The sequence below is a fragment of the Lemur catta genome, chromosome 21 (genome assembly GCF_020740605.2).
Source record: "Lemur catta isolate mLemCat1 chromosome 21, mLemCat1.pri, whole genome shotgun sequence".
In the NCBI taxonomy this organism is placed as follows: Eukaryota; Metazoa; Chordata; class Mammalia; order Primates; family Lemuridae; genus Lemur; species Lemur catta.
The window spans coordinates 14,989,335-15,002,745 of record NC_059148.1 but is presented as its reverse complement, the minus strand read 5'-3'; the positions used below and the strand labels follow the sequence as shown (position 1 = coordinate 15,002,745).

Sequence of the window (13,411 nt, the reverse complement as noted above, 5' to 3'; positions counted from 1 at the left end):
TCGGCCTCCCAAAGTAGTACTAGGATTACAGGCGTGAGCCACTGTGCCCGGCCTCATTTCCACTGATTTTATAAAAGGGTTTCTCTAACTCAGGCCAAGCTCTATGAGATGATCTTACAGGGGGGACAGAATGGCAGGTCGGTGAACTCAGATTTCGGGTCTCCTTTCATAGTCTCAAAAATTATTACGAACCTCAAAGAAATTCTGTTCAGGTTTTATCTGTTGATATTTACCATATCAGGAATTAAAACCTGAGAACTCTTTACAACACAGAATATACAAGCACACATTCCCTTAGCTATCACAGTGAGGAAGTAAGTCACCACGCATAATGATGCCCCTAGAAAACTCCACCACACACTTGTGAGGGAATGAGAGTGAAAAAGGCAAATGACACTTTAATATTGCTATGAAAACAGTTTTGATTTTATGAATCCCCTTGAAAAGGACCTTGAGGACCCTAGTGGGCCCCTGACCACACTTTGAGAACTACTGTGCTAGATTAACACCTGCACCATGATTTAATCAGCTTTGACTTTTACCAGAGAACCCAGTGAGACGATGCCCAGAAGAGAAAAGCTCTAATTCAGAGAGATTTGGCAAAACCCTTCATCATCAGGAGGTGACTGTCCCTTTCTTGGATTCTTCCTGAGTCCCTTTTCTCCTTTAAGCACCAACTACTGTATTACACATCAGGTTCTGGCTAACATTTAGTGAAGAAATTCAAACGTCTTTGGATTTCAATTAGTTTCATTTTCCTGTCCTCCATTCACTATGTCATGAAAAAAGGACACAAATAGAAGTCTGTTTTCCCTTTACCCAAATTCTCTATTTTGGGAGTTGTTCTTTGAAAGATAAGTAGGGGTAGCCTGATGTGCAAAGACGGATTTGTTCTCTGTCCTCACTGCATCTGGATATCCATAAGAAATCTTATGGATCAGTGGCATTAAGTATGTTCACGCTGCCGTCACCACCATCCATCTCCAGAACTTTCTCATCTTCCCAGAGTGAAGTTCAACACCCATTAAGCAACTCCCCATTGCTCCCTGAGCCCTGCCCTGGGCAACTACCATTCTACTTTCTGTCTGCATAGATTTGACTACTTAAGTAATACCATTTCCAGTGCTAAAAGGAACTGAAGGATAAGGGAGGTAGCAAGAAGGGAGGAGAAGATGGACAGTAAGACTTGCTAGCTTGTTCAGTGCACTCGGTTGTGCAAGAACAGCGATCAACACTTGGCATACGTGATCTCCATTAGGCACTGTTCCCATCTAAGGGGGTGGAAACACGCAGAAGGGTTAAGTGACTGCCAGGGCTCACAGAGCTTAGAAGGAACTGGGGTTTCAACCCAGTTAGTTTGATGTCTAAGCCCAAGTCAACCATTAATTACATGCTGCCCCTCCCTGACCACGCTGAAAAAGTAAAGCTTCCTTCGACTCTGTTCTCTGTCTTCTGGTCATTTTAGGTTAGCAGGATCTTTTTTCATTCTTTGCAAAGAAGTTTCCAAGACACTCTGAGGGCTGGATGTGGGTTGCTCGGCTGAAAGTATGGGTTCAATTCTCCGTCCACCCCTTGTGCCTTGGTTTCCCGCTGCTTATCTGAAGAGCAGGGATTATAAAGCAGCTCTCCTACCTCACAACACAGCAGTTTTCCACCTTGCCATGCTGTTGGACATGCTGCTTCTACATTTCACATTGGCCTAAACGCGCAAACAGGGGATGAAGAAAAGGCAAACATGAGGCGTCCTCGGTAATTTCACTGGTTTGAGCCTCACCAAAGCATTTAAAAGAACTGATATCTGGGTCCACTCAGTTCCCCGAAACATCAAGCAGCAAAGAGCAGCCTGATCCTCCCCACTCCGGCAGGCCTAGATGCCACTGCCAAATGAACAATCCCAGAGCACGGATCCTGTGACACCTGTCCTTCCATCAGAAGTCTTCAATGTATCCCAGCTACCTAGAGAATGAAGACCAAACTGTTTATTACCCTGAGAGCCTCTTCTTTCCCCAGGAGTATTCAATGCCCCTTGAAGAACCTCTTGCTCCCTTTTTTCTTCCCTGTTCTGAAGATTCTTTTCCCACCTCACCCTGTTTCCCACTTTCCCTATACCTCTGTCTCACACAGCCCTCTCTGTAAAACCCACCCGACTCCTCCAGTCCATGTTGGACTCACGTCTCACTCACCACAATTACGCTCTGTGTTCACAGCAGGAAGAGGATCTGCCTCTGCATAGCACACGTGAGCCAAGAGTTCATGCACCCACTCTGGATGACTCAGGATAAACTGAAGACATTACCCACCAGCTTGTGACTGCACACGTGACTTGGTGACCAGCTTAGGGGATGACAGCCCCCTTACCAGCTCTGTTCTGGAGAACACACCTTCCTCCTGCTCCCACACAGGGGAGCTACATTGTGCTCTCAGCCCCGAAGCATAGCTGGCCAGCCTAAAAACGAATGCCTGATCCAAGACAGACCGAATCTTTTAGACTTGGAACCAAGAGGTGTCAGGCCCAGGGATGCTGGGGTGGAGGTATAAAGCAGATGCACACACAGAGAAGACTTGAGGAAGTGTCTTCCTGGACTCGGCTGCGTTGGGAGAGTAACAGCAGCCCTGTCAAGGGTGTCCACGACACAGCCCAGGATCCTCAGAGCAAATTCCCCTTTCTGCTCAACAGAGGTCAACCTGGGTTTTTCTTCTTCTTCTTTTTTTAATTCTTTATCTGTCTTTTTCCATAGACAGTATGGTGACTTATCGAGCTAGGTTTCGACTATGTGGAACTAACAGTCTTAACCAAGCCTGTGACTATTGAAAAGCATCCAATTTTTATCTAGAAAAGCTAACGAAGATAAATGGAGGCAAAGATAGGAAATCATCATTGATGAAGCAGGATGGTCTTACTTTAGATCTCGGCTCTTGTGAGCTGTTCGATCTTAGGTTATGTGGAGAACCTCTCTGGAACTCGATTTGCTCACTATAAAATGGGAATCTGCACAGGATCTCATAGTGCATCTGACGATTAAAGTCAACACCGCATGTCAGCCTCTCAGCGGGCACCCAACATGTAAGGGCTGCTTCTACACGTTCATCGGGCATTTGCCATGAGATAAGGTTCCATGCTAAGTGCTCCACAAAAGTCTCCCAGAACCTCCACCGCAATGACAAAGGCAGCATTAGCCCTGCTGCACAGAGGAAGGCACTGAGAACTGAAGTATCCTTTCTAGGGTCACTCAGCCAAGGCTGGGTCTCTGTGAAGGAAATTCCTTGCCTTTCTTATTTTTTAATTGACTTCCCCATACTGTCCTCTCAGGCACCGGAGAGAGCTGAGGCCACGAGTGTTGACCATGCTGTCTGTCAAAACCCTTCCTAGGAATCTGCTCCAACATGGAGTGGCGGGGGTGGTGGGCTTCACGGAATCAGGACCAGGCGGGCTTTGCTAGAAACTCCAGCACACCCTGTGTTCCCTGCCATGAGACTCTCCACTAGGATGATGGGACGTACTTCAAGTCAACCTTCGGAATTCCTGGCAGTCCCGTAACATGCTTAATAAACACTGATTGAATTGAAGGGTTAAAATGTCTGAGGCATAAACATAAATTCCTAAGCTTTTGGGATGGTTTAAGACCCTCATCATCCATAATGAGCTGCTCAGAACATCAATTTTATTCTATTTTAATTTCCTAGGACTTTAACTGTCACAGATAAGAGTCTTTCTATAACTAGAATCTCCCCAAACTAGAATATCAAGGCAAGATTTTAAATATGATATAGAAGCTCAAAATATTAGAAGAGCAAGGAACCCAGAATAGCTCTTCACATTAAGTGAAAAAGAAAGGACCAGAAAGCTGAAGTGATGTGCCCACAAATGGTCTGAGGCAGGGCCCGACCTGCTGTTTCCCCTGCTGCTTCCCCGGTGGAGGCTCACCCTCACCCCAGCTCTGCCCCCCTAGCTGATCCTACTGTCTGCACCTCCTCCTGCAGAATCAAAAAAATTAGAAGGAAGAGATCATAAGTCATTTGTCTCTCAGAAGTTTATAGTATTCTTTTCTGAGGAGTTCAAAAGCGCTCAGTAATAAACCAAGGTGATGAGTTTATGTCTTTAGGCTTGTAAAATGAAACTTTAGGCCGGGCGCGGTGGCTCACGCCTATAATCCTAGCACTCTGGGAGGCCGAGGTGGGCGGATCATTTGAGCTCAGGAGTTCGAGACCAGCCTGTGCAAGAGCGAGACCGCGTCTCTACTAAAATAACAGAAAGAAAGTAGCTGGACAACTAAAAATATATATAGAAAAAATTAGCCGGGCATGGTGGCGCATGCCTGTAGTCCCAGCTACTCGGAAGGCTGAGGCAGAAGGATTGCTTGAGCCCAGGAGTTCGAGGTCGTTGTAAGCTAGGCTGACGCCATGACACTCTAGCCTGGGAAAAAGAGTAAGATTCTGTCTCAAAAAAAAAAAAAAAAGGAAACTTTATTTGAACTCCTGGAGAGGCATTTACATTTTCTAATTTAGTACTTTCCTCTCTTATTTCATGGTTTCACCCCATGGCATTTTCTGTGGGTGGGGAGGTGATGGGGGTGGGTGCTGGGGCGGTAGACTGCTCTGTGTCTAGGCCTCCTCTATTCCCCCACAGGCTTTTGGAATGCCTGACATGGCTACAGCTGACAGAGTCCTTCTAGACCCTTCTAGGGTTTTCAACAAGTCTCAACATCAACATGGGGGAGACCGCTGACCCCGACATTGGCTTGGCTGTCATTTCTTCCTATGCCTTTTGTGCCCCTCTCCACTGCCCACCTCTTCTTGCCACAGCCAAGAGCCAAGGAATGGATGGGAAATCAGCTGTGTGCAGGGGACTGAGATGCCTACGAGGTTGCTTCGCCTTCCTTTACCCTAGGCTTTTGCTACAAGCCCTTGGAGGTTCAGAAAAAAAAAGAAAGTATATTTAGCAAAGTTAACAAAATCAAGACTGAGAACAACCACACTTTGAGGGTGGGAAGTGGGGTGGGAGAGGTGCCTGCCTCACTCATGGCACCTCCTACACCAACCCAGGTTTTAAACAAATGTCAAACTGTTTTACTTTGGCCCAAGCTTTTTTGCTAATGATTTTATTCAGGTGTGAACTCTAAGCCAACGTGCAACAATTAACCACATGCAAATGCTCCCTGCTACCACACAGCCTTTCCAAACAGAAACATGAGGGTTGCTGCTCAAGAGCAGGTAGAACCACATGCTTCGCTTCTGTGCCCCTGTATTCAATAAATATTTGGTGAATGAATAAACTCAGGAAGTACTTAATGATTCAATATATGTCTAGGGTTTTTATTCCCCCTGGCTTCACAGGCCAGCAGGCCAAACCATACAAAACTCTCCAAGTAAAACCGCTGCATGGTTGTTCCAGGCAGAGAAGGAAATAGCTGGGTTCTCTGAGTGACTTCAGCAAGCGCCCCCACCACTAAACCGTGGGAGAACTATAGAGTGACCCTGTGATCCCTGTTCCAACCCATTTATAGACACAAGAGACACGAAGATGGAGTCCCAGGAGACTGGGGGAAAGCAAATTAAGCCAAGGAGCTGAGCCCTGCATAGCAGCACTTTCAATATAGGAGAAAATATTATATTATTTGTGTAATACCTACAAGGGAAGCACTGTTCCTATTCTATATACGTAGCTGGCATTTCTCCTAGGAAAACACTACATTATCCTTAAGGGGGTCACTGTTCTCCTACCACCACTAAGCAGATTGGGCCAACCATTTAAACGATGAAGTATCAGGGCCTGAGCCACCTAAAACACCTCGATTCAGCTTCATGAACTGTAAACCAAACAGGTAATAATTCCTGTGGAATTCTTTTTCCCAAGGAAAGGACAAGAGAACTTGACAAATGCCTTGGAGCTATTCAGAATACAAGAGGGCTGCAAAAATCACAAACAGATTAGACCTGTGAGGGTCCCTGGGGCCAAAGATCTTTCAGGAGACACTGGCAGGGGCTTCTTCAAGTCTGGGAACGGCTCCCCTCTCTAGTGCTCTGCATCAAAACCACCTCTTCTCTTGCTTGGATCTCCCGAGACAGCCTCAAGAGGTCAAGAACCAGGACAGTTTTTTTACCCCATAGTACCCAGAACAGTAGCTTTTGAGAATATAAAAAATATCCAAGCAGTAACACTATCCTTAGAAGACACCACCTTTCTTCCAACCAAAATTCAAATAACTTTCTCTGAACCTTTCCTTTTAACAAAATGATCCAGTTTAAAACAGGTTGTTACTTGTCATATTTTAAGACTGTTGATGGATGGCTTTCCAAAGTAAATTTATTTCTATCTTATAGTGCAGTCAGAAGTAATGCTGACCTTGGCTAAGAAGTCTTTTTTAGTGTTTCTAAATGGGTGACAACAGCCAACGGCAGCAAATGTTTTTTGAGGGCTTACTCTTGTGTGAGGTGTTTGCATCTCCTCTCACCTCCTAACCACCCTATGAGGTAAGTTCTAATACAGGACCATAATTGCTGTCTGCCATTCTGAAACCAGAGAAGCTCTAAAGCCCAAAAGTTTTTCCATAACTTACTTGGCAGCAAAACTTAATGGACCTGAACTCATTTGAAGGCAAAGCCGCCCTGAACTAACATGTGGCTATTTGGATTTTAGTTATTCCACTTAATGTGAATATCCATATGGTTTGCTACACAAATATGAATGTGTTTGATTACTGAGTGCCACCCTAGATCTCCTGGAGTTTACTTAATGTGAAATATACACACCTTAATACCTTTCTAAACCCAAAATTCGGAATTCTGAAATATCTGGCCCTAAGAGATAAAGTATTTTGAATCTCTATCGTCAGCCCATTTCACAGACAAGAAACTGAGATTCCTTAAAAGGAAGAGACTTGCACAAGGCCACACAGTGGACGAGAGGCAGAGCTGACTCCAAGGCAGGCAGTCTCCCTCAGAGCCTGGGTTTGTAAACACCACAATGGGCCGCTGCAAGACATGTCCCAGTTCCCAGCTCACATGACTTCAGCCAGGAAGGAGCACTGTGCCAGTATAGCTCTTTTCCGTAAGCCACTATTTGAGGAATTGGAGAAATGGAAGAATAGAAAACACCAACCAGAATCACAGTGATGTGAAGGGCCTGGGGCTTACCTTGCCCAGGACAGTGAGGCATGGTTTCCGGTCCAACTCCGGCTGTTCCAGCTTCACCACTCCTACCCAGCCATATTCATACAAGTCCTCTTCGTCATTGTTATTACACAGGCCCAGTGGGTGCATCTACGAGACACAATGGAAAGAAGATGTCAATAGGCAGGCTACGAACTTGCTTGACTCACACTGTGCATCTGTCAGATACTATAGCCAAAAGCAGTTTCAAAACTTTGAAAATGGCAGTTTTTCAACCCATGGGGAACTCTATTCCAGCACAGTGAGCTGAACACTGGGGAGAACACAACAGAGCCACTGTAACTGTATTTTATGCATGTCTTTTCACTGCTTTGTAAGTGATGGTCATCCAAGGCAGAAACCACCCAATAGAATGTAGGGAAAGAAAACAGCATAATTCCCACATAAAAGCCAATCTAAACTGCTGTGAAATACCATAAATTTAACATTAAATAGCAATTACAGATGAGACTCACTAGGTTAGCATCCAAGGCTTCTAGACCTTAACAACACATCTACTTCACCTTACACAAGAGGGCCTGGAAAACACATCTGGGACTTTACGGAGAGACCACTAGAAATACAGCACAATCACCAGTTTAATTAACAGACTATTTAAAGGCTATCCTGGTCACTGGGAAACAGATGAAATTCTTTGAGCTCTTTTCAAAATTTGCAAAGTACAAAATCAAAGATGGTAGAAGAGCATCGTCAAATTTTTGCATGAAAACGTGGGGTCAAAGCAGAACAATCCTAAGGTTTGTGCTCACAGTTCTATCACTGACTTGTTTCAAGCTCTAGAATCCCTAATAACAGTCTGAGAAGAGGAAATCCTCCTGGATAAACATAACTTATCAAGAAGATGATAAGCCTAGCACTGTGTGTGTTAAGCTCTTAAGTGGAAGAAATATGTCTTTAGATTGATGGCAAGTTAGAGACATGGAAGACCTAAGAATCCACTTTAGACAACATATGGCCCCCAAAGACATCTATGTCCTAATTCTCCAGAACCTGTGCATAAATTACCTTATACAGCAAAAGACACTTTGCAGATGTGACTAAGTTTGAGATGGGGAGATTCCCTGGGTTATCTGGGTAGGCCCAATGTAATCACAAGGGTCCTTGTTAGGGAAAGGAAGCAGCATGAGAGACACAGAGAAGAGATGTGACAAAAGAAGCAGAGATTGGACTGATGTGCTTTGAAGACGGAGGAGGGGCTGTTAATCAAGGAACACAGGCAGCCTCTTGAAGCTGCCAAAGACAAGGAAAGAGATTCTATTCTCCCTTTGAGCTTCCAGGAGGAATGTAGCCCTGCGGACCTATTTGGACTTCTGACCTACAAACCTGTAAGAGCATATGTTTGTATTCCTTTAAGCCACTAAGTTTGCAGTAACTCATTACAGCAGCAAACAGGAAACTAATACACCCACCTTATCCCCGACTTGTTTTACAGTCGGGGAACAGAAATTCAGATGAGAACAGAAATTCAAGACAAGTGGCTTTTTCAAGACAACACAGCCAGCGAGTGGTGCACCTAGAGGTGACCTGGCCCTCAGATTCATAGTCCAGTGCCCTCCCACTCTACCTGCTTACCTTATTGTCCCTCTGAGAGCTAACAATCTGACTGGAGGGGAAAGACTAAGAGATAAAATCTTTAGGGAAAAAATGTTTACAGCTCTAAATCCCATGGCACTCAAGTGCAACATGAGTTTAGTGCAGACAGCAAGAGCTGCGAGAATGTTTGCGGAGGCTCTGTGAAGCTGCTAAGCCTGAGTGAGCTTCAAAGGAAGACCTAGACTGGTCAGGGCAAAAGGAGGGAGGGCAGTCAGTTGTTACAAGGCCGGGGAGAAGTTGCTAAGAGATGATGGGGAGGGGAAAGGAGGAGACCAGTCTGATCAGTAGGAAGGGTCACAGTCTATACTGAGAAGGAAAGAGAAGGGCTCAAAAACTGGAAAGGAGTTTGGACACCAAGATATTACAGGTTCTTAGGCAGAAGATGGCACGCCAAAAATAGTTATTTTAGGTGGACGAGTAACACTCTTTCAGGCAATGGTATTAATACACGCCTGGACTCAAGAGATGACAACAAGTAGAGAACAAAGGGTATAGCCCAGAGGTGACAGATCCTGGCAATTTAATGGAACAATGGGGAAGGGGTTGTACAAGCCCATAAAGCAGGTGAGGGGGTCACCACTGCTGAGCACAGGGTGCTACAAGGGGCTACCAGCAGCTGTCTTTCCAGTGGATGAGTGATACTCCAGCCTCTAGGAATTCCAAGATACCAGACAGGGAGCCCTGGAACACCCAATTTTTATATGAGTCCTCAGGCTCAAAGAGTTTGCCTGAAGGACCAGCGAGGGTTCTGTAGTGCAGTGGACAGTACAACCTTCCCTTCACGATGCTCCTGCAAGACTCAGCCCGCTCTAGATTTCAAAAAAAAATTTGTTATTTTTAAAATTAAATAATAATTTATAAAACTGGGCCAGGTGTAGTGGCTCAAGCCACTGTGGAAGGCCCAGGCAGGAGGATCACTACAGGCCAGCAGTTTAAGACCAGCCTGGGCAATGTAACAAGATCTCATCTCTACAAAAAAAATGGAAAAATTAGCCAGGTGTGGTGGCACACGCCTGTAGTCCCAGCTACTCGGGAGGCTGAAGCAGGAGGATTTATTGAGCCCAGGAGTTTGAGGTTATAGTGAGCTAGGCTGATGCCACAGCACTCTAGCCTAGGCAACAGAGCAAGACCCTCCTGCAAAAAATATATTTTTTAAACCTTACTCATCCTGGTGCAGTATCCATAGTGCTCACAGGATGGGAAGAAGGAGATCCCATCCCCACTCCTCCCATCCACTCTTGACTGCCAGCAATGGCTGGGTACGGGCCTGACCCTCCAGCACCATCCATTTTCAGGGCTAATTGATTTGACAGGTGAGTTGTTACACGCATCTTAGCAGATTCTGACTTCCATAGCCACCATCCTGCTTCTAAGAAGGTTCTTTGGTTATTAAATGATGAGTAGCCTGAAATGCCAAGACTTCAGACGAGCAAAACGATAAGTGAGGATGATAAGCCAATTGCATCAATAGCTCAGTCACCTCTGACCTCCAGGAAAGAGCTTGAGGCCCAGCTCGAGCCAGTTTCCTGAAGTCCCAGGTCAAGTCATGGTAATGGCAACCACCCTCCTGACCTTTTTCTACAGTATTCTGTGATATTTTTTACCTTGGCCTTGTGACTTAGAGGTTTCCAGATAGATGACTGCTTTTTGATACTCATACATTTATGGGGTTTGGTCAATGGTACAGAGTTGCTTTGAAGGATCACAGGTATCATCCAGGTCTGAGAACTTGTATCTACATAAAAACTTCACTAAAGAAAGAAGCCAGGCACAAAATACCACATACTGTATGAGCCCATTTACATGACATGTCCAGAATAGGCAAAGCGATAGGGACAGAAAGCAGACTAGTGGTCGCCAGGGGCCGTGGGGAGGGGGAAAAGGGGAGTGACTCCTCAATGGGTGCAAGGTTTCCTTCCAGGTGATGAATATGTTCTAGAACTAGATGGCAATGATGGTTGCACAACAGTGTGAACATATTAAATGCCACTGAATTATATGCTTTAAAATGATAAAAATGGTGAATGTTATATGAATTTCACTACAATAGTTTTTTTTAAAAAACCAAACAGCTGTCCTAAGAGTTTACTCAAAAATTCTTACACCCTGCCTAGCGCTGCCCTCAGCTAACATGGGGATCCACAGCAGAAGATGGTGTGGTTTCTACCCTTCCAGAACTTAAGCCAAATATAGTAGCTCTCTAGAAACTGAGTCCTGCAGAATACCAGCCCTCCTAGATGAAAAGAGGTTCTTGCACAAGTAAATCATGTTAAGAAGCACTTCATAGAGACTCAGGATCTACATGCATAAATTAAAGCTCTGCAGAGGCCTATGGTTTAAAAAACAAAAGGTTTTTGGCCTTTGCTAAACCCACCATTTCCTACCCTTTGATTATAAACCCGTTTTGCATTTCATCTGATCACTCTGTTTCACAGGACACACTTTGAGAGATGCTAAATTAGGGAGACACATACACATGCATGAGAATAAACCTACAGTAACCATGACCCAAGGCAAAGCTCAATGTCCACAAATGCTGCACAGCCACGACGCAGAGTTAAGGCTATAGTGGAAAGGGATGGAGGGATGGTTGGGGACAGGTGGAGAGGAGGCAATGCCTGGGAGGTCAACAGATATGGAGAGAAGGAGAGGGGAGGGAGAGAATTAGGAATGGGAACTGAGAGCAAGAGAAGCCGAAGCTGAGGCCTGACCTGCTGCAGCCACAGTGGGGAGGAAGTGGGCCTGACCAGACCCGGGGCATATGCTGTGGAGCAGAACACTCGGCCACAGGGAAGGCATGTTGAGAGCGTGTTCGCAGGCATGCAGAAATCTGAACTATGTAAGACTCAACACACCCAAGGGTCCCCTTGGGTCTGTCAGGCCGGTGCCCTGGACCACGCTTCATGCCGGGCCCTCTCTGCCCTCCTCAGCAGTCAGGTTCTCCCCCTCCTCCACACACTCCCCCATCAAATCTCACCCTGACACTAGGGTGACTGTTAGCAGCTCAACACATCAACCCTGTCAAGGGTGTTGACTTCTGAACAGGGATCAAAGCCTTAAAAACCAAAAGGAATTTTTCTCAAGTGCCAGTGGGTACGATCAGTTGGTGTGGGTTGTTTATTTTCCTGTGGTGGGTAAAAAAACGACCAAAATCACATCTCAGAGGATCAAAAACCTACCTCACCATCCTCGCTACCTTCCACCTCACCATCCTCGCTACCTTTCACCTCACCATCCTTTTACCTTCCCACCTCCATCCTGAGTTCCTTCTCTCCTGAGGTTCTTATTCCAGATTATATCTCCAGGTGCCCAAACCTGCAAATTCAATCTTAGTATTATGTCTCTCAACTGTAACTGGCCTCTCCGAACCATTTCCTGAATATCATACTGTATAATTCAGGTCTCCGTCAGCTCTCCCCTGAGGACAGTATCAGCTTCCGGCAATGCCTGCCACCCCAGGTCTCCAGCCATTTATACCCTGGGGTTCTCTTTTCCCAAGGGCTCCAAGTTTGAGCTCAAGAGAATGTTTTATAGGGAAGCAGAAGTAGTCACAACATGAAAATACTCATCAGTCAACTGATCTGTCCCCCAAAGAATGGAGTATTTTAGGCAAAGGCATAAAATGCAAATGAACACACCATGTCAGGGAAAGTGAAGAAGAGGGTTTTCCCATTAATTTAGCATCTAGTATGTTACCGTGCTTATGCATTTTAAACTAATATAATCCTTACAGCAAACTGCTAATTGTTGGAATATCAGATGATATACTGACTAGACAATGTAACTAAGCTGCAAACTAGAACTTCAAATCAGCAATCAATGCAGAATTTAGCGGAGTCCATGAAAGTTATATTAGTTGACAACTGGATTCCACTCAAAGCCAATGACAAACAATCTAGTTAAGTATTAAAGAAGAAGAAATACACATGGGAGCTTCCAGAGAATGATCAATGGATTGAGAGAGAACTTTGGAAAAAGTAAGAGTCCTCTCATTTGGAACACAACTCTTGATGATCATGATGCTAAAGTCAAACATAAATGAAGGCTACCACTTCCATATTCTCATACAATTTTCCTGAAAATATTCCGACACTGTCCACATGAGATTCACTCTGTTTAGTCTCAAAAATCAGTACAAGGCTCAGTTACAATTTAACTTGCTAAATTCAAAATTAAACTATTATTTTGGTTTCATTTTTCAAGGTTTCCAATCAAACCTTTATTTCTATTATCTACTAAAATAGTAGCCCCAAATTTAAAAACATCCCTAGATCCTTTTCCAGATAAACAATCACCTGTAGAGAAATTCTACATATGAAATTATTTTTTTACAGCCCCCATATGAAATTTTGATATCTGGCCAGGCGCAGTGGCTCATTCCTGTAATCCTAGCACTCTGGGGGGCTGAGGCAGGAAGATTGTCTGAGGTCAGGAGTTCGAGACCAGCCTGAGCAAGAGTGAGACCCCATCTCAACTAAAAATAGAAAAAATTGTCCAGGCACAGTGGCGTGCGCCTGTAGTCCCAGCTACTGGGGAGGCTGAGGCAGGAGGATCGCTTGAGCCCAGGAGTTTGAGGTTGCTACGAGCTAGGCTGATGCCATGGCACTCTAGCCCAGGCAACAGAGTCTCTGTCACAAAAAAACTAATT

At 45.0% G+C, this 13,411-nt stretch overlaps 1 protein-coding gene across 2 annotated transcripts in view; it reads right to left on the bottom strand.

Moving 5' to 3' along the window:
• ZNRF3 (zinc and ring finger 3) overlaps nt 1-13,411 on the bottom strand; it is a 153,565-nt gene that overhangs the window by 55,443 nt on the left and 84,711 nt on the right. For both annotated transcript variants that reach the window (XM_045534382.1, XM_045534383.1), the window contains exon 2: nt 7,135-7,260. In XM_045534382.1, the coding sequence (XP_045390338.1) occupies nt 7,135-7,260 (126 nt within the window). The remainder of the gene's footprint in view (nt 1-7,134; nt 7,261-13,411) is intronic.